The sequence below is a fragment of the Fragaria vesca genome, linkage group LG3, assembly GCF_000184155.1.
Source record: "Fragaria vesca subsp. vesca linkage group LG3, FraVesHawaii_1.0, whole genome shotgun sequence".
Lineage (NCBI taxonomy): Eukaryota > Viridiplantae > Streptophyta > Magnoliopsida > Rosales > Rosaceae > Fragaria > Fragaria vesca.
This window is the reverse complement of record NC_020493.1, coordinates 17,672,094-17,692,777: the sequence shown is the minus strand read 5'-3', so window position 1 is coordinate 17,692,777 and position 20,684 is coordinate 17,672,094. Positions and strand designations below refer to the sequence as shown.

Here is a 20,684-nt window from a genome sequence, read left to right as displayed (position 1 = left end):
CACTTTAGGTTTGGGAACTGAGATTTTTGATTTTTTTTCGGCTATTTTTATGGATGGGGAAGAAGGGTATTTGGGTAAAATAGGTAATGACAGATGGCATGATGATATTAGTTTGTCCTAATTTGTTAGTATTTGTCTTTAAATGTGTAAGATATTGTGTAAAGGATGTATTTGTAAGTTGAAATTTGATTAGTAACTAAACTGTAGTTTACTAAATACTTTTACCTCACTGCAGGAGGCAAAAACACAGAACCAGTTTACAATTTCTCTCTTATCAAATCTGTTTTATGAAAATCCTAGGAGCCATGCTTGAAACACAAAACCAGAGCAGTCCCCTAAGTCGTCGGGAGCTAATTGGTCGTTGCTTAGTCTCCTGTGTCTTCGTCATCCTTACTCACTTGGTCCTCTCAGTGATCCCTCGCTTCTTCTCCGCCCTCTCCTTTCTAACCCAACTCGCTCTCTCGGCTCTGTTGCTTCTGCTTCTCCTGGGTTTTGGCGGATGGTGCAGAAGAACGCTTCTCAGATCAAAAGCTTCTGCTCCGGCTTTCGTCTTCTTCAATATTCTCTTCATTTGGGTGTTTTACTTCTCTGTTGTCCGACCAGGTAAGCTCAGTTGACTAACACAACTGATTGCGTATTTGGGTTTTGCTGAGTTGATTTGATCAATTTCTCTATGTGGGGTTCTGCAGCTGTGCCGCAACTAAACGATGCCGTTTTCAACTGTGGAGTTGTGTTCCTCTTTATTGGTCTCTATAGGTTTGTAATTTTTTAAGCTCTACTGTGCTAATTTGATCCCAGATTGTATAAATTGACAGCTTATAGTAGTTACTGTTTTTTCAATGGAAGGATCATGACAAGTGACCCCGGCATTGTTAGAAATGGGTCCGCCTCTCTACAACAGCGTATGGAGAGTCCATTTTCTCAAGTTGATGAGGTTAGGTTACAAGTTTTAATATATATGTTTTGACGAAAGATGTAATCTTGATGTCAACTGTGTTTATAGTGGAAATGCAGTTAGTTTGATGACTTTCTTGCTTGTGCAGGAGTTGGAGCAATTTGCAAGTGGTTTAGCCCATGAATCAACTCAAGTAATACTTTTTACTCTCTTTATATTATCAATATTGTTGAATTTCTCGCTGGATTATGTAATGTGCTGCTATTTTGGTCATACTATCAATCTTGGATCTTTGATAATTTGAGAACAAAAAAAGAGAGCTTATAAGTCGATTATTGTTTGAATGTGAAATACATATTGACAGTTGCCAATATATTACGTCAGTTAAATTTCACTTTAGAGAATGTAACTAATCTGTAATCATACCTATTGTAATCTGGGTACTGGTCATCCTCAGGATTCTGGTTTCTTAATGAGGGTAAGATACTGCAAGACCTGCAAGGTGTATATAAAGGGTCTTGATCATCATTGTCCTGCTTTTGGAAATTGCATAGGTAAAGACAAGTTTTGGTTTATTAGTGTTCTCCATGTTAGTTATACAGGAATATTAGAAATTTCAAGGTTCACGCTACTTGGTGAAAAGATCATATCATATATAATTTCCTTAAGCTGGTGGTTAGTGATGTTGTTACCATTTCTGTGCAGGCCAAAATAATCATCCCCTCTTCTTAATTCTTCTGTTTGGATTTATTGGTACCGAAGCTGCTTATCTAGTGTGCTCATCACTCTGTAAGCTAATACTCTTTGTGACTGGTTTTGATCCTACTTCACAGAAAACCTTTTGATTTCCTTTTTAATTTCCTTTGAAATCTATTGTTGGTTACAATTTTAATTCAGTTTTGAATTCCTGTAATATTTCCTCAGCTGTGGCCAAATCTGGGATCTTGGAGAGACCCTCACAGGTATGTTATTGCACTGCACAACTTAGCGAACTAATTTATATCACCCTATGTCAAGTGACTAAAAGAATAAGTTATCTATGCATCAAGTCATCAACAACTCACATTTTTTTTTTTTTTTTACCAATTGTGTAGCTTACTCTTTCTGAAGATTTAGTTGTTAGCACAATTCTGTTCACCATTCTCCAACTTCTATGGCAGGTTTGCTTCATTAATGTTTTATATTTGGTCTGCACCTCTGCTCCTTTCTGAGATATCTATTAGGTTGCTTCATATAATTCTAATAGTATCCATTGATTTGTAATTAGGTTTTGTTTGTGATATGGCACATATATTGTGTATGCACGAACATCAGAACTGATGAGTGGGTAAGTCCATAATGAATCCATGATTAACAGATAATAAGTGAAAAGATATTGGGTTGATATGGTTTTAGTCGTGTATGTGGTGTTGTCGACTATGCCCGTATATTATAACAACTGACTTTGTGGCCAATTTACGATTCAACATCCTAGAAGTTCAAAGCATAATATGAATTATTTTGATGACCTGCTCTCGTTTCAGTGTGAAACATACTTAATATCTTCTATTATTTTCTTTTCAAGATAAACTGGAAGAAGTATCCTGAGTTCCAACTGGTTATTCCACCTGAACCAGGTAAATATATTTTGCAGCACCAATTCTGGATCTATATATTTCCCGCAAATTTGTATGTCAGTACAGTATCTGATTTCTTTTCACTATCCAGGACAAAACTTTGCAAATATTAGGTTCTGGAATCCATATGACAAAGGCATTGTACAGAATGTGAAGAATTTTCTAGCGTTAAGATCATAGAAGTTGTCAATGCCTGTTAATACATAATCCTTGCGTTATTGTTCCATTCATGAAGAAAGCAGTCTCCCTCTATTGCTTCTTTTATATTCCAGCATTTGGAGTAGCATGACAAGCCTTTGGGAGGTATGCAAAAGTACAAAATCATTCTACCTCTGATTTGATTTAGAAGTAAGACAAATTGAAATGTTTGACAAATTCAAAAGCATCCTACCAGCCTGTACAGTTTCACACCAAGGTTCTCCAAAATTAAGGTTGCCAAAATTACATCAATGATTGCTTCATGTCCTAGCTTTACCTTAAATAATCGATTTATTCTGATGCTTTTGTTTTTTCTTTTGTTTTTAGAATTGAAGATATGGACAATGAATAAGTGTAATGAAAGTAGTCAACCTATACATAATCCCTCTGAAATGCGTAGATTACAAGGGGGAGAGTAAGTGACACAAGGTAAGGTCTTGTCATTAGAGGTCTAAATGCAATTAACAGCCTGAAATAGTAAGAATTTATGGACTGGTCATAAAGTCTCAAATAGCTAGCAAATTAACCAAAGCTCCTACTTAAGAAGACTCAATAATGATGGAGATTGATACCAGATAATGTTTAATATAGGTAATGCTGAGATGACCAGAGAATTACGATTTATTATTATTTTTTATAAATGGTCAATGTTTAGAATTAGTCCACCGTTTACCTAATAACATGTACCAGCATATCAAACAGCTAAGCTAGTTGACCTCATGTCCTAGTCTCATTGGCAAGATGCTCTAACCGGTTAAGCTTGGACTATGTTGCCAATTAAAGTTCATGGCTCCAAACTTTGCCTGCATATATTGCACCAAAAAAAAAAAAAAACAATAAAAACACTTTGCTGCCTACGCGCTTCAGAAGTCTTTCCAAAAATACCAACCAACTCCCACTTTCTCCACAACCGCATATCTCTATCTGGTGAATCATTTCCTATCAACTCCCTTCTTGCGTCTGTTTTCAGCTTAATCTCCTTATTGTTATTAGCCTTCTGGCTGGTTATTGGGACTACGTGCATTTTTGTTTTGGTGCTTTACAATGGCTTTGAGCATCCCAAGTGTTTCTGCTCGTCAGTGGAAGCATGATGTATTTTTGAGTTTCAGGGGTGAAACTCGCCATGGTTTTGTCTCCCATTTATATGATGAACTGGAAAGCACAGGGATTAACACGTTCATGGATGAGGAAGAGCTGGAAGTAGGGAAGGCTATTTCCCCAAATCTGCTAATGGCAATTGAAGAATCAAGGTTTGCTATAGTAGTTCTGTCGCCAAACTATGCTTCTTCTCCTTGGTGTTTGGATGAACTCAGAAAGATTCTTCAGTCCATGGAAGGGAGGGACAGAATTCTGCCAATTTTCTAGCATGTAGATCCTTCTCATGTACGACATCAACTGGGGAGTTTTGCAGAAGCCTTTGCTAAGCATGAAGAAAATTCTAGGCAAAGCAAAGAGAAGTTGGACCAGTGGAGACTTGCTTTAAAAAATGTGGCCGATCTCTCTGGATGGGATACAAAGAATTTGCGGTAAGGATCATATCCGTGTACTTTTTGAATTATTGTTTTCCTGATCATTGTTTGACCCTTCGATTTCATGGTAGGTCTGAAAGAGAACTTGTTAAACGCATTGTGAAATTCGTCTGCAATAAGGTACTTCAAGTTCCACCACGGCCTATTCCAATTGAGTTCAAAGCGCAGCCTACCGAAGATTTTGAATCAACAACACGGGCCAGGGATGAGCTTACTCAGGCGCTGAAAAATAAAAAAATCACTATCATCGGGGTTTTCGGCGAGGGAGGCGTTGGGAAGAGAACCATGGTGAAACTTGTCAGCACACAAGCTCGAGAACTTAGGCTTTTTCATTATGTGATTAGGGCTGTTGTAGCTCAGAGCCCTGAATTAAGAAATATTCAAGACACATTGGCCGATCAGCTGGGCTTAAAATTTGAGGAGGAGGAGACGGAAATTGGAAGAGCCGTTAGATTGAAGGAGAGGTTAATGGGAGGAAACAAGATCCTCATAGTCTTGGTCGACGTTTGGCGGAAAATAGATTTGTCAACCATAGGAATTCCCAATTACAATGAGCTTCAAACACGCAATTCCAAACTCATACTAACCTCAAGGAGCAAAAGTGTATGCTATTCCATGCAGTGTCAAGCAAGCATTCCTCTCCATATCTTATCAGAAGAAGATTCTTGGAACTTTTTTGTGGAGATATTAGGAAAAGTTTTTGAAGAGTCTACCGAGATGTATCATGTAGCAAGGATGGTAGCTAGAGAATGTGGTGGTCTCCCACTTGCACTGATAACAGTTGCTCGGACACTTGGAGATAAAGACATAGAAGACTGGAAAGAAGCAGCTTACCGACTAGACAAGTCCCAAACTGAGGAAGATGTATACAAATGCATAAAGTTCAGCTATAATTACTTGAGATCTGATGCAAAATCAATCTTCTTGCTTTGCTGCCTATTCCCAGAAGATTATGATATCCCAATCGAATACTTGCTCAAGTATGCAATTGGCAAAGGGTTATTTCAAGTTCTCAACACAATCCAAGAAGCCAGAGCTACAGCAAATTTGATGATCAAGTCCCTCAAAGCTTTCAGCCTACTTTTGGAAGGTACAAAGGAGGGATGTGTAAGGATGCATGCTGTAGTGCGGGATGTTGCCCTGTTGATTTCGTTTTCTGAAGATGGTCATAAATTCTTGGTAAAGGCTGGTTGTGAATTGCAACATTGGCCAAAGATTAATGCGCGTGGAGGCTACTCTGCAATTTCACTAATGAGGAACAAAATTTACAAGCTTCCGGGAGAGTTGGTATGCTCAAATCTCCAGATTTTATTACTACAAAATAACACTGGTATATGTGTGATCCCAAATAAATTTTTTCAGAGTATAAAGGGACTTATGGTCCTAGATCTTAGCTTCACCAGTATCTCATCTCTACCCTCGTCGTTCGGTCTCCTAACCAATCTCAAAGGTTTGTATTTGGATTATTGCGACAAGATCTTTGACATATCCATATTCGTAAATCTGAAGAAACTTGAGATTCTTAGCATGAAAGCATCTCCTCTTGAGGAGTTGCCAAGAGAAATAGGAGATTTGACCAGTCTAAGGATGCTCGACTTAAGTGGGAGTTACAATATTGGTAGGATTCCATCTAATATAATGTCAAGTTTGTATAAATTAGAAGAACTATACATGCAAGGAAATTTTGGGGACTGGGGAGGAGGACGGTACAACACTAATGCTGGTTTTGATGAGTTGACTAGCTTGCGGTATTTAAACATCGTGAAGCTTCGCATATCTGATGCACAGTGCCTGCCTAAAAATGTTGTCCTTAATTTCAACTGGGTAATTTTCGATATATGTATCAGCAGAGAATCACCATCTAGAGACTACTCTTCAAAACCATACTGTTCACATGATCTTTCAAGAACCTTGACTCTGAGCACAACAATTAACACCTTACCAGATTGGTTTATCGAAGTGGTAGCAGAGAAAGCAGAGAAACTACAGTACCTGAAGTGCAAAGGCCTAAAGAACGTTCTTATGGAACATGACAAAGGGAGGTTATGTGGGCTGAAGTATCTAGCTGTAATTGGTCCCCATGAGTACCTGGAAGTGTTGATGGAAACAATAACACGGGGGCCAAATGTTCCTGTGTTCAAGAACTTGGAAGAGTTGCATCTTCTTGGCGTGAGTTGTCTGAAGGAGTTATGTGTTGGGGAATTACCACATGGATCTCTTTTCAATCTGAAGTCATTAAAGGTGGAATATTGCCATGACTTGATGAACGCACTTTTGCAATCAAATTTGTTGCAAAGACTACAAAATCTGGAAAAGCTTCATTGCGAAGATATGAATGTCATGGAGTATGTGTTTGGATTTGAAGGGCTGGAGCCAGAACATATTATCTTGCCAAAATTGAGGGAGATGATATTGTGGGATCTAGAAAAACTGATAAGCATATGGAATGGTCCTGCTCCAAATTCAGTTTTCCATAATCTTAAAAGTTTGGCAGTCTCTGGGTGCAAAAAACTTAAAAGTCTCTTTACATATGAGGTAGCTAAATGTCTTTTGCAATTGGAAGACCTTTCGGTAACTCAATGTCCTAGCTTGGAGATGGTTATTGAACCAAGCAAGGAAGTAGTTAACAAAAAGATCATTTTTCCAGAATTGAAGAACTTAGCTTTATCGTATCTTCCACAGCTCACAAGGTTCTGCGGTAGTGGAACTACTACTATTGAGTGCCCTTCATTGGAACATTTGCATTTGCAGGACTGCCCACATTTTACAACTTCTACTTCTGACTTCCACTGCTCAAAGGCGCAATTCCAAGTCAATGATCTACGACACATGAGGTATAAAATAAACTTCATTACTCCTACATCACTGCTTTGCCTTCGTTTTCTCAATTCAGCAGTTTCATAAAATTCAAACCATGCCATAAACCAAGGACATAATCGGTTTGCAGATATAATTCTGTTTGCATTCAAATTTTTTGTGAATACCTAGATTTGTTTAATGTTTTTGATTTTGTTCTGGCAATCTTCAAACACTGAGCGTTATTGTCTTTGAGTTCAAGTTTGCTGGATTTTGTAGGCAGTTCTTGTTTTCCTGACAAGCTTTTGCTTCCATGCTCTTTACATTAATGTTTTTTGATGTTGCATTTGTTTTAAATTTCTGACATTGGCTTTTGCCACTTACGGATCAGAATGAGCAAAGACATGGATAGCATCAATTTAGCTGGCCAGCATACTAAGTACATCCTTGAGAGCCTACCTCAGAATGTCAGAAAGCGAGTTGAGGTCATAAGAGAAATTGAGAACCAACATCATGAATTAGAGGCCGAGTTGCTCAAGGAGAGAGCTATACTTGAAGCTAAGTATCATAAATTGTATCAACCTCTATACAGCAAGCGATACTTGATTGTGAATGGTGTTGTTGAAGCCGAAGGAGTTGCCACTGAAGCAGCAGCAAATCAAGACGTCAAAACTGCAAAAGTGAGAGGAGTGCCTGATTTCTGGCTCAATACATTGAAGAACAATGAAGTGCTAGCCAAGGAGATTACCATGTGTGATGAAGAAGCTCTTAAATATCTTAGAGACATCAAGTGGTTTAAGATACATGATTCCAAGGGGTTCAGACTTGAGTTCTACTTTGACACCAATCCATTTTTAAAAAACTCTGTTCTGACAAAGACATATCACATGATTGATGAAGATGAACCATACAGCGCAGCAGGGATGGAGATTGAATGGTATCCGGCAAAATGCTTGACACAGAAGATTCTTAAGAAGAAGCGTAAGAAGGGATCGAAGAGTTTTAAGCCACTGACCAGAACTGAAAACTGTAAAAGTTTCTTCAATTTCTTTAGTCCACCACAAGTGTCCAAGGATGATGAAGCTATTGATAAATGTGTTGCCGAGGAACTCAAAAACCAGAAGAAACACAACTATGATGTCGGGTCAACCATTTGTTATAAGATCATCCCACATGCAGTCTCATGGTTTACTGGAGAAGCTTTTTAGGAAGACAATTGAGAGATTTGGAAGTTCCCGACATTCCCTATGAAGTAGTCAGCCAATGCTTCTGTTTGCTGAAGCATGTTAGAATGTTGGAAGTTCCCAACAATGTATTAGTTGCTTGTATATTCATGATTGTTAGACTCTTATCAAATTGCTTTATTTCACAGAAACCTGATATGCACTCTTTAGCACAATGTAAGAGTTGAAGCAGATTAGCAGAGTCTTAATGAATAATGATCCAGAAGAACATTCTTCAAATGGGTTAACCTGCATAGTATGCTTATTTCTCTTTCAAATTATCTGTCACGCCAATCTAACCGAGAAATGGCCAAGTGACTTGTGGAGGCTTGTGTGCTAGTTGTAACTTGTTAGTCAAGTATGTGACCCTGACTGCCTGCCATTGATAAGATTCTCGATACTACAAGGGCCCTAAACCCTAAACGACTATCTGAACTCTAAAGTAGGCATCCAAGAAGATATCTATCCCTTCGAAAAAGTTTAGAAAGTCGCATGGTAGACGTGGTGGTTCGGATTGATGCATGTATAATGTTAGTACAAGACCACATAATAATTCCTCACTCTATGATCCAGAGTCTAAATTAGTCACAAAAGGGCATATGAAGTGTGACCATCTTAATTGTCAGTGCAACTGAGCTAGTCCAATGGCATACTTATGGTCTAGAGTCGCATTATATCTCCGTTAGGACTTTCGATTACCTCGCATTTGAAACTTTGGTTTCAAGTGGCATGAATCGAGCTAGTAAGAGAGCACTATCACTCCTCGACCAATGCCTCACAATGGCGCACATCAAGCAAGTCCAATCCCACCTCGCAGTCTCCGGCACCCTCTTCGACCCTTACGCAGCCGCCAAGGTCATCTCCTTCTGCGCCCTCTCCCACAATCCTCACCACCTCCGCCACGCATATCACCTCTTCCGCTTCATGCCTACTCGAACCACCTATATTTGGAACCTCATGATCAGAACCTTCACCGACTCAAATGACCCCACACAAGCCTTGTCTCTCTACACCAACATGCTCCGAACCGGCTCCTCTCCTGATAACTACACCTTCTCTTTCGCCCTCCGTGCCTCCGCTGCTCTCTCTTCCCTTTATTTCGGTGTAATGATTCATACCCATGCGATTCGGCTGGGTTGGGAGTCTTACGATTTTGTGCAGAATGGGCTTGTACATCTGTACGTGACGTGTGAGTCTATGGATTCAGCTCGCAAGCTCTTTGATATGTGCTTTTGTAAAGATGTTGTTACATGGACGGCTTTGGTTAACGGGTACGTGAAATGTGGGCAGATTGTGACTGCACGCCACCTGTTCGATGAAATGCCTGAGAAGAATGCGGTTTCGTGGAGCACGATGATTAATGGTTTTGTGCATTTGGGGATGTTTAGAGAGGCTTTGGAGGTTTTTGCTGATATGCAGGCTGCTGGGGTTTCTCCTAACCGTGCTGGGATTGTCGGCGCGCTCACTGCTTGCGGTTATGTTGGCGCGTTAGACCAGGGGAGGTGGATACATGCGTATGTTAAGAGGAAGGGGATGAGATTGGATGTGGTGTTGGGGACTGCGGTTGTGGATATGTATGCAAAGTGTGGTTGTGTTGAGACTAGCTGTGCTGTGTTTGATGAGATGCGGGAGAGGGATGTGTTTGCGTTTACTTCTTTGATTTCGGGGTTTGCTAATAATGGTGAGTGTGTCAATGCTGTTTCGTTGTTTAAGAGAATGGAGGATGAGGGAGTTGCGCCGAATGAGGTTACGTTTGTGTGTGTATTGAGTGCTTGCAGTCGAGTGGGGATGGTGGACGAGGGATTGAAAGTCTTCAGAAGTATGAAGAGTAGGTTTGGGGTAGAGCCAGGGGTGCAGCATTATGGTTGTTTGGTAGATTTACTGGGGAGAGCTGGGATGCTAGAGGAGGCAAAGAAGGTTGTCACGAAGATGCCAATGGGACCAGACTCGTACGTCTTGGGTGCATTGCTCAATGCATGTAGAGTTCATGGAGATCTTGATTTGGGGAAAGAAATGGTGGAGCGTTTCACTGGGCAAAGACTAGACCACAGCGGTGTGCATGTTCTTCTTTCAAATATCTATGCCTCTGAAAACCAGTGGGACGATGTCACACTCTTAAGGAAGGGAATGGAGGAAAAAAGGGTGAGAAAGGTCCCGGGGTGTAGCTTAATTGAAGTCAATGGCGAGGTTTATGAATGTACTGCTGGAGACAGGTCACATATGCTCATGCAGGAAATCATGTTATTGTCATTTGCGACTCTGAAGCACTTAAAGTCCTTTTGGTTTGATGGTGATGACAAATAAACTGAAGTTGTAGCTGAGGCTCAGTTTATACACAAATTCTATTGAGAAAACCTTCATTTGTTGTTGAACTGTCTGTACCTTTCTTCCCAAGTCTTCTTCATTCCTATAGGTAAACATTTCACATTCTATTTCATTCACAACTGTGTAGTTGTGTTCCTCTGTATTGCTTTCTAGGTTGGTAATTTTTAGCTCCATTGTGCTAATTTGATCCAAGAATATATAAATTGACAGCTGTTAGTTAGTGTTTTGTTAATCGCAGTATCATGACAAGTGATCCTTGCATTGTTACAACTACGTCTGCCTCTTTAGACCACTCCATGGGGAGCTCAGCTACCAAGTTGATAACCATGAGGTTGAATATCTTCGACTTTGTTATCACTTCTTCTGACTTAAGATATAGTTGTTAGGGAAAACTCTTTTTGCAGAACTATTTCATCTGAAGAAAAGAGAAGCCTTAGATAATCAATTGTATTCATAGTGGAAATGCAGTTGGTTGATGACCTTCTTCCTTGTGCCGGAGTTGGAGCTCTCTTAACAAGTGGCTCAGGCAATGAATAAACTCAAGTAATCCTTTCACTCTCTTCATTTTTCCAATATTACCGGACTTTATAATTGCTATGTTGTCGCACTATCAAATTTGAACCTTCTATGAGTTGAGACTGGTAAAAAAGAAAAAGAAAAACCTTTCATAAGTTGATTATTGGATGTTTGATGCAGACTGAAAGTTGACAATAATGTGCCAGCTACATTTTCGTTTAGGGAATTCATCTACTTTGCAATCATACCTATTTTAGTTTGGATAGTGGTCCTTTTAGTTTTTCTTTGTCAGGGTCCTGGTTTGTTTTTGAGGTAAGATATAGCAAAACCTACAAGGCATACATAAGGGTCTTCACCATCATGTCCTACTTTGGGAAATTGTATAGGTTATGAAATTTTTTGTGTTTGCCATTTTTCTGCATGCTATTATATGGAATATCAAAAAATGAAAGTTCATGCCATTTGGTAGTAACATCATATAATGATGTTGAGACCATTGCTGTCCAAGCAAAATAATCACCCCCTTTTTCTAATTCTTCTGTTTGGATTTCTCAGTACTGAAGCTTCTTATCTAGTGTTCTCATCAGCCTGTGCAAAACACTCTTTGTGACTGGTTTTGATCCCAAGTCACAGAATTTTATTTGATTTCCAGTTCGATATCTTTTGAATACTATTGCTGTTTACATTTTTGAATTTCTGTACTATATTCTTGCTTGTAGCCAAATACAGGATCTGCATCAGCGATAAAAATTGAAAAGCTCAAAGGTTGGTTATTGTGGATCTGGTTATTGCACCCTGCAACTTGGCAAACTAATTACAGTCAATCCTATGTCTTTAATGTAATTCTTCACTATTGATTTACGTAAATAATAAAGTTATTTATGCCTTGGCAACTTACACATACTTTTCTTTTTCAGACCATGTGTTAGCTTACTCTTCCTGAAAGTTTAGCTGTTAGCTTAATTTCGTTCCCCATTCTCCAACTGTTATGGCAATTTTTTTTACTAGTGCTTTATAAGTTCTGCTTCTTTGTGAAAGACCTATTGATAAGTGTGTAGCTTCATATGAATTCTAATAATATCCATTGGCGTTTTATTAGGTGGTTTTTCTTTTTGCACATGTATTGTGTATGCAGCAGCATTAGAACTCATGAGTGGGTAAGTTCTCACTGAATCAATCATAAACAGATAATAAGAAAATAAGGTTGGGTTGATGTGGTTGTGGCTGTGGTTGTATGTGAGAGAGTATTTGTCGGCTATATGTCTCCTTATTCTGCAGCTTATTTTGTGATCAATCTACAATTCAATAGCCTAGTAGAAGTTCAAAAGCAAAATATTTCCCAGGATCCAGATTCAAGTATCTTAAGACTTTCTAGTGCTTAAACTGGAAGAAGTATCCAGAGTTCCAACATGTCACTCCACCCCAACCAGGTAAGTATCTGTTGCAGCACCAATTCTGGATCTACTTAATTCTCACAATCTGTAAGCTCGATATAGTGTCTAATTATATATGTTCTCCTCCAGGACAAAGCTTGACAGATATATTAAGTTCAGGAATCATTTAGAACATAAAAGTTCTCAATTTGTGTTGCAGTCATTATTCCATCCTTGATTATAGAAATCTCCCTTTATTGCTGCCATCTGGAGCTGCAGGATGAGCCTTTAGGAGGTATGGTTTGGTGAGAATGCATCTTCTAACTCTGATTTGATTTAGAAATTAGACACCTAATAATAATTGAAGAACTATCGAAATTGCTTCCCCTTCATGGTAGGGGAAGAAGCCATTTCATTGGTCTACTTTATTAGCCATTTCATTGGTATACTTTAGTCAATGGCCAGATGAGAACTGTTAACTTTCTCCTTAAACATCCATGTTAACTCCAAAACTTATGAAGTTGGTCTCACAACCATTCGGCTCAACCAGTAGTCATCCAAGATGAAACTTTATCTTTAACATGATGAAAAGTCTAAGACTTCTATGAGACTTGTAAAAATAGTAAGAACTGCTCACAGCAATGATTAGTCAATGCTAGTGCTATTAGTCACAGCAGGTGGGGATGCAGGGCGAGCAAAAGTCTTCAAAGTCTCCTCACAACCATTTACTTTTAAGATATGATCTTCCACAATCTCGTTTCAATGATCTGTTCCTAACATCTCCTTCAAAACAGTTTGCCTAATTTGCCTTTTTTTGTTGCGTCCACCTTGTTGTCCTTCCGTTGACTCTAAATGGCTCTGAGCAGTCCAAGAGCCTCTGCATATATTCCTTCATCAGCTGATCCTCAGTTCAAGCATGATTTCTTTCTGAGTTTCAGGGGTGAGGATACTCGCAAGGGGATTACATCCCAATTGTATGAGGAATTGCAACACAGGAGAGGAATAAAAACATTCAAGGATGACAAAGAGCTCGAAGTAGGGGTGTCTATTGCTCCTAGTCTCCTAATGGCAATCGAAGAATCCAGGTTCGCTATCGTTGTTCTGTCGCCAAACTATGCTTCTTCTCCATGGTGTCTGGATGAACTTACAAAGATTTGTCAATGCATGGATGGCAAGGACTCAATTCTGCCTCTATTTTATCATGTGGATCCATCTGATGTACGACACCAAAAGAATAGTTTTGAAGTGGCCTTCGCTAAGCATGAAGAAAAATTTAGGCAACCGAAGGACAGGGTGAAGCAGTGGAGAGTTGCTTTACAGAAAGTGGCCAATGTATCCGGGTGGGATTCAAAGAATTACGGGTGAGCATGTGGACACTATCTTTAAGAGTAAGTATAGGAATTCCAAACTACAGCGAGCTTCAAAGATGCAATTCCAAAGTCATGCTCACCACAAGAAGAAGAAATGTATGTCACGTCATGAGAACGCAAGCACAAATTACTCTGGATATCCTTTCCGAAGTAGATTCTTGGACCTTGTTTGTAAAAAATGCAGCATTGTCTTTTCAGGAATCAACCAATTTCTATGATGTAGCGAGAAAGGTAGCTAAGGAATGTGCTGGTCTACCAATCGCATTGATAGCAGTTTCAAAAGCCCTTGGAGATAAAGACATAGAAGAATGGAAAGAAGCAGCTCAACGCCTAGAGAGGTCCCAAACAGCCAATCTTGATGATAAGGGAGATGTATTCAAGTGCATAAAGCTCAGCTATGATTACTTGAGATCTGATGATGCTAAGTCATGTTTCTTGCTTTGCTGCTTATTCCCAGAAGATGAAGATATCCAAATAACAGACTTGGTGAAATATGGGATCGGAAAAGGATTGTTTAAAGATGCGAACACACTAGAAGAAGCTCGGGGTAGAGCACATTCAGTGGTCAATACCTGAAAGCTTCTTGCTTGCTTTTGGATAGTACTGAGGATGGGTGCGTGAGGATGCATGATGTCATCCGGGATACGGCCATGTCAATTGCATTTTCTGAAGATGGCCACGGTTTTTTAGTAAGAGCTGGCTGTAAACTAAAGGATTGGCCAAGGGGTATGCGTGAAGGCTACTCTGCAATCTCACTAATGGGGAACAAGATTCGCAAGCTTCCCAAGAAGTTGGTATGTTCAAAACTCCAAATTTTATTACTACAGGCTAATTATGATATAAAAGAGATTCCAAAAAGCTTTTTCGAAAGTCCTACTACACTGATGGTCTTGGATTTTAGCAAAACTAGTATTTCTTCACTACCCCAATCAGTGAGTCTCCTAACGAACCTCCATGCTTTGTATTTGGATTCTTGCAAGAAAATAATCGACATATCTATACTTGGAAACCTGAAGAAGCTTGAGATTCTAAGTATGAGAAAAATTCCTCTTATGGAATTGCCAGAAGAAATAGGGAAATTGGCTGATCTTAGGATGTTGGACGTCACTGGTGGATGTGTTGATACAATTCCATCTGAGGTGTTATCAAAGTTGTATAGCTTAGAAGAACTACACATGCAATGTGATTTTGGGCACCGGTGGAGTGAAGTTAAGGGACCAGCTGAAAATAATATTTGCTTTGCTGAGTTAACCAGTTTGGAATATTTAATTACCTTGAAGATTAACATATCTTATGCAAATTTCTTGCCTAAAGACATTGAAATTTATCCAAATTGGGTAAACTTTAATATAGGTATCTGCAAAAAATCATTAGCCATACAGTACCATTGGGTTAATTTGTTTCTAGATGATGATTCAAGAACCTTGACTCTTGACACAACAATCACTATGTTACCAGATTGGTTTATCACGGTCGTAACAGCAAAAACAGAAAAGCTACAGTACGTAGAGTGCAGGGGTTTATGTAACATTCTTGTGGAACATGAGCAGGGCAGATTAGATTGTCTGAAGTATCTCACTCTATTTGGGCCCCATGAGAGATTGGAAAAGCTGATGAATACAACAACATTAGTTCTTCCAAATAAATCAGTGTTCGAGAACTTGGAAGTCTTGGATATTCAAGTGGACTACCTGAATGAGTTATGTGTTGGTGATTTACCCACGGGGTCTCTACGTAACCTGAAAGTTCTGAAAATAGAGAAATGTTATAGCATGGAGAATGCAGCTGTATTGTCGAATTTGTTGAAGAGACTACAAAATCTTGAAACACTAAACTGTGGATTCATGATTAAACTGACATGTATTTGACAGTGAAGGGCTTGAGCCAGATCAACTTATGATGACAAATTTGAGAGAACTGATATTGCGTGATCTTTGGAAACTGCAAGAAATATGGCACGGTCCTGCTCCTCATTCAGTCTTTCGTAATCTTAATATTTTGGCATTTCGTTACTGCCATAAGCTGAAAGGTCTGTTGCCGCACCATGTAGTTCAATGTCTTTTGCAATTGGAACACCTTTGGGTAGAGGAGTGCTGTAGTTTGAATAGAGTTATTGAAGCAAGTGAACAAATAGAGAGTCAAATGATTATTATTCCAAGATTGAAGAACATAGTTTTGAGAAGGCTTCCGCAGCTCTCGGGGTTCTACAGAAGTGCTGCTATTGTTGATCATGTTGAGTGCCCTTCATTGGAACACTTTTATGTGGACAAGTGTCCCCAGTTCTCCACCCCAGCTACTTCTGACTTCCACAGCAGGAATCAAGTCCAGGTCAATGATGAAGAACAGTTTATATCCCTAATGAGAAGGTATGCATGTCACCATCTTTATTAATTTTCTTTTTCTTATCTATTATGATTTGTTGTTTTTTTCTTCCCTTTTTTCCCCGCAACCCTCTTGCTTGCTTCCAAAGATATATGGTAGTCCACTGCTTAAAGCAGTTTTGATGTTGGATTTTAACTTTTGCTTCTGGAGAAAGATAGAGTAGAATGCAGGAGAATTTATTTATTATTTAACTTTAATTTAATTTTATAAATCTATAGAGTATTAGTTCTCATTAGTATATCGGATTAATCTTGTCAGTTTCTAATTAATGCAAATAGTTAAGGGAATTGCTGCATCCGATTAAGAAAGTTCTAACAAGTGTGTTTATACTTTATATTTCAATTTCAATTCCCTTTTTCTGGCTAGCTAGCCCACTCGTATTCCTTCTTGTTTTGATAATTAATCAGCAGTCATTATGCAGTATTCCTTCTTGTTTTGATAATTAATCAGCAGTCATTATGCAGTTTGCAAAATAATAACATGACACAAATATTTCAAGTAGACATTCAGTAAACTCATGAATTTCATGTTCATTACTTCAGTACAAATTAGGTATTCAACAATGGATATTTAGAACAAAAACATGAAAACATTACAATAGCTTGGTCTTTTTTTAGTGTGTTGCACCCTGTTCAGATTTCAGTCTGATTTGATCCCAATTAAAGCTATTGTTAGCATTTTCGAGAAACTTGTGACATTGCTGAATGTTTTTACTTCTCTTTTACTCTCAAATTACTATCAGAAAGATGGACACGTATGGCTTTTGAACAAAAGTTGATGCACACCGGTCTCAGAGAAGAAACTCTACATGTTCAGTTGTCCAGAAAGAAGATTTCTCAATTGGATGACTGTTGAATGTTCACTGTTGAGTGTTGATATCAACTAGTTACTAGCTAGTATTATGCTACTAAAGTAGCCAGCATTTCTACTTGTAAGTATTTTTAGTTGCACTTGAATCATCCAAACTTGATACTGGAAATCTCATATATGTATGCACAGGATTATAGTAGTTTAATCCACTGATAATAATACTGAAGGGCTTGGAGTAACAATAACGTTGAGAGTGATAGGATCATCAAGCTCCCCCTGAGTCTAACTAGTTATAAATAACAAGTAATTTGATTGAACAAGTCTTACGCGGTTGTAGATGTAGAATACATGGTATTTAAAAAGGAAGCATCGAATGCTAATATTTCCTGTGTCTTTTCCTGTCACATCCCGACCCTTAAATTTTTACCTTATTTACTAGCTTGGTTATAATAAGAATTTTACCGTCTCCGTCATTGAAAAAATAGTTTAATTGATCCCTAGAGGGGTTTCGGGGACGATTATATGCGGAGGATTATTCGTAGGAGAAAATTATGACGACGGTAAAAATAGTAAAATTTTAGCTAGTAAAAGGTAATTTTTATTAGGGTATTATTTTGGGGTGTAATTTTTTTTAGTGGAGTTGGGTATATTATAGTCTCGAACCAGTTTAGGTGGAGGCCCAAAACCCACTCTTCTCTTCTCTCTTTTTCTTCCCGGTTTTCCTCTCCCCCGAGTCCACCCGCTGCCCAACATTTCGGCCGCCTGGGACTACCGCACCGGTCCCGTTCGGTTGCCCTCCGACCCAGCTTCCATTCTAGGGCGGTTATCACCGCCCTAGCGTCGCCGTGAAGGAGCGCTCTCCCCCGAAAGGTGCGACTGCCGTGTTGCTTCACTCGCCGGAACTCCCTCCTCCGGCCACCAATCCGGGCAAGCTTGGTACGGTTTTATAGGTCTCCAACCCAGCTACCTTGCCCTAAAAGGACTCACTCCGGTTCGCTTCAGGTAAAGAGAAATTTGAGGTGGAAGCTCTAGGGCTTTTTGTGTTGTTTTGCTCGATTGACCTAGTTAGGCTTGGAATTGGTGTTTGTGCTAGTTAGGAATGTTGTAGAGGGAGTTGAGAGGAAAATGCTGTTAAAATTTGGTGGGCATTGGAGGTCGCCGGAATCGGCCTCCTGCCGCCGCTGCCGGCGCCTGTTGGGAGATTTTATTGTTTTTAAATGTGGAATATTAAGAGTGTATTGATGTAAATTATGAAATTTTCGGATGAGTTTTGAATAGGTTTGTGATTTTCCGAAGTTTGGTATTTTTGGCGGTTAATTAATGTAGAATCCGGCCGTAGGATTTAAGTCGTTGTTCTGGGGAGGTTGTAATTACGGCTGCCGTTTATGGTATTAAAGTTGGATCGTTTCGTTTTAGGAAAGGCGAAGTTGGGCAAGGATGAGCGTACGTGGTTGCGGCTCATATTTAATTTTGCATATTTTGTTTAAATATTGGATTTTAGTTGGGAATTTAATTATATATTTGTGCTAGGGTTCGAGGAAACCTCATTGAAGTGGCGATTTGGATTTCGTCCGGCTTATGCCTAGAGTTGTGAGTGGACCTTTGTTTTAATTGAAAAGCATGCGATGAAATAATTTGTTGATTATTTATTTTCTTCTGATGAGACTTTCTGATTTCTCGGATATTTGGCAATTTTCCTCCTTTGGAGAGTTCCCGGAAATGAGATTTTCGGTGGATATATTTGTTGGATGTTTATGTGAGTATAGTATGTATATATAAATGCTAGCTAGCCATACGTGTTTGATCAGTCATAATGAGGTAAAATACCATTATGACGTGACGTGAGTGTTAGACACAAGCGTAGTAGCCCTATATGAAAACTATTTTCTTATTTGGTTTATTTAGGTTTTCATATAGGGAGTCCACATGTATATACACTCGTTTTTTTTCCACCATACTGAGGCACAATTCTATTATGGTGTGACGTGAGTGTTAGACGCAAACGTAGTAGCCTTGTATGAATTTCTATTTTTCTAATTTGTTCTTAGAATTCATACAAGGAGTCTGACGAGTGTAAATACATACACTTATATATGTTTATATATAGTTTAGCCTGAGAGGCTGTATTTCTTTGAGTTATGGAGACTAGCGGGAGCTAGTCATGAAATTTCCAATTTTTGTGTTGAGCGCTTTTGAGCTGCCGCATGCAGTATATTTTCTTTGGAAATTAAAATGGGGAAGCATAAATATTTTTATTAATTTATTTTTGTCCACTGACTCTAACGTTGTTAAGTGTTTTCCCCTGGGCCTTTCGTTTTAAAAATGTCCAGCTTGCAGGTTAGCTTAGTCGAGGTCGTGCGTACATGGAGATGAGGCATAGTCATCATATAGCTTCCGCTTGTTAATTTATTTTGTTTCATTTCTTCCTGTTAGAGTTGCTCTGAACCTATAAATGGTTGGATGTGAGATTTGTTTAGATTAGTATATTTTGGGTGGTGTTGTGATTTGGGGAGCACGAAGGCTCCAGGAGTAGAGGATTATAAATGGATTCTTTTGAAGTGCATGCATGTATTATTAGGAAGGGTTGTTCATTTTCAAAGAAGGTTATGCCGATTTTTCGGTAAATTTTCCTTGGAGGTGGTCCCCGCACGACTTACTCTGGGTTTCAGAGTGAAATTCGGGGTGGGTCGTGTCACTTCCAGTGTGTGTGCATATATATATATATATATATATATATATGCACACACACAATGCTGATCAGGTGCGGACGTCCGCACCAAAGTTTTGGTGCAGATTTCCATTTTTGCACCACTTCCCGATCGAATTTCCTCAAACTTCCTTCTAGACATATCTAGATCATCTTGTGTAGATCATCTCTGCAAAATTTCAGCCAATTTGGTGATCATTAAGGCCCTCAAAATCGAAAAACAAATCGATAGCCTATATTCTGTCCGATTCAGGTATATAACAGAAAAAACGCAAGTTTGAGGGCCTTAACGATCACCAAATTGGCTGAAATTTTACAGAGATGATCTACACAAGATGATCTAGATATGTCTAGAAGGAAGTTTGAGGAAATTCGATCGGAAAGTGGTGCAAAAAATGGAAATCCGCATCAAAAATTTTGGTGCGGACGTCCGCACCTGATCAGCTGTGTATATATATATATATACACATACGGGGATTCTCAGGTGCGGACGTCCGCAGCAGAGACGGCCTATATATATATATAATTCCTTTCCAAAGCGAAGCTTCGCTCTGAAATTAAAGTGTAAAGTTTCTTATTTGACTCACTTTTCGGTCATATTTTCACATCTCCACCGTTCTCTTTATTGATACTAATGTATAGATCATTCCTGCAAAATTTCATTGTATTTGATAGTCGTCTGGGTGTTCATAATTGTGATATACACACATAGTTCTGGTCAGACAAATTTATGGTCCGTTCATTGATTTAACCTAATTCGGTACCTAAACGACCATCAAATTCAATGAAATTTTGCATGAATGATCTATGCATTAGTATCAACAAAGAGAACGGTGGAGATGTGAAAATATGACCGAAAAGTGAGTCAAATAAGAAACTTCACACTTTAATTTCAAAGCGAAGCTTCGCTCTGGATAAGAACTGTATATATATATATATATATA

At 38.9% G+C, this 20,684-nt stretch overlaps 6 protein-coding genes across 6 annotated transcripts; all 6 read left to right on the top strand.

The window, feature by feature from the left end:
* Positions 1 to 305: 305 nt before the first annotated feature.
* Positions 306 to 3,259, top strand: LOC101292003 (probable S-acyltransferase At2g14255-like). Its single transcript, XM_004295876.1, has 11 exons — positions 306 to 603; positions 690 to 756; positions 847 to 934; positions 1,044 to 1,088; positions 1,353 to 1,449; positions 1,601 to 1,684; positions 1,820 to 1,857; positions 1,990 to 2,055; positions 2,163 to 2,222; positions 2,460 to 2,511; positions 2,603 to 3,259. The coding sequence occupies exons 1-11, from the start codon at positions 306 to 308 to the stop codon at positions 2,689 to 2,691; spliced, it is 984 nt and encodes a 327-aa protein (XP_004295924.1). The 3' UTR covers positions 2,692 to 3,259.
* A 494-nt stretch (positions 3,260 to 3,753) lies between these two features.
* Positions 3,754 to 8,252, top strand: LOC101291709 (probable disease resistance protein At4g27220-like). The gene is made up of 3 exons (XM_004295875.1): positions 3,754 to 3,959; positions 4,310 to 7,072; positions 7,426 to 8,252. Exons 1-3 carry the CDS (start codon positions 3,754 to 3,756, stop codon positions 8,240 to 8,242), a joined length of 3,786 nt encoding a protein of 1,261 aa, XP_004295923.1. The 3' UTR covers positions 8,243 to 8,252.
* A 734-nt stretch (positions 8,253 to 8,986) lies between these two features.
* Positions 8,987 to 11,225, top strand: LOC101291416 (pentatricopeptide repeat-containing protein At5g66520-like). The gene is made up of 2 exons (XM_004295874.1): positions 8,987 to 10,670; positions 10,804 to 11,225. Exon 1 carries the CDS (start codon positions 8,987 to 8,989, stop codon positions 10,559 to 10,561), a length of 1,575 nt encoding a protein of 524 aa, XP_004295922.1. The 3' UTR covers positions 10,562 to 10,670; positions 10,804 to 11,225.
* Positions 11,226 to 13,949: 2,724 nt separating this feature from the next.
* LOC101291130 (disease resistance protein At4g27190-like) lies at positions 13,950 to 14,417 on the top strand. Its single transcript, XM_004295873.1, has one exon. The coding sequence runs from the start codon at positions 13,950 to 13,952 to the stop codon at positions 14,415 to 14,417; it is 468 nt and encodes a 155-aa protein (XP_004295921.1).
* A 74-nt stretch (positions 14,418 to 14,491) lies between these two features.
* On the top strand, positions 14,492 to 15,709 carry LOC101290847 (probable disease resistance protein At4g27220-like). The gene has a single exon (XM_004295872.1). The coding sequence runs from the start codon at positions 14,492 to 14,494 to the stop codon at positions 15,707 to 15,709; it is 1,218 nt and encodes a 405-aa protein (XP_004295920.1).
* Positions 15,685 to 17,236, top strand: LOC101310969. Its single transcript, XM_004294508.1, has 2 exons — positions 15,685 to 16,207; positions 16,966 to 17,236. Exons 1-2 carry the CDS (start codon positions 15,738 to 15,740, stop codon positions 16,988 to 16,990), a joined length of 495 nt encoding a protein of 164 aa, XP_004294556.1. The 5' UTR covers positions 15,685 to 15,737; the 3' UTR covers positions 16,991 to 17,236.
* Positions 17,237 to 20,684: the final 3,448 nt, after the last annotated feature.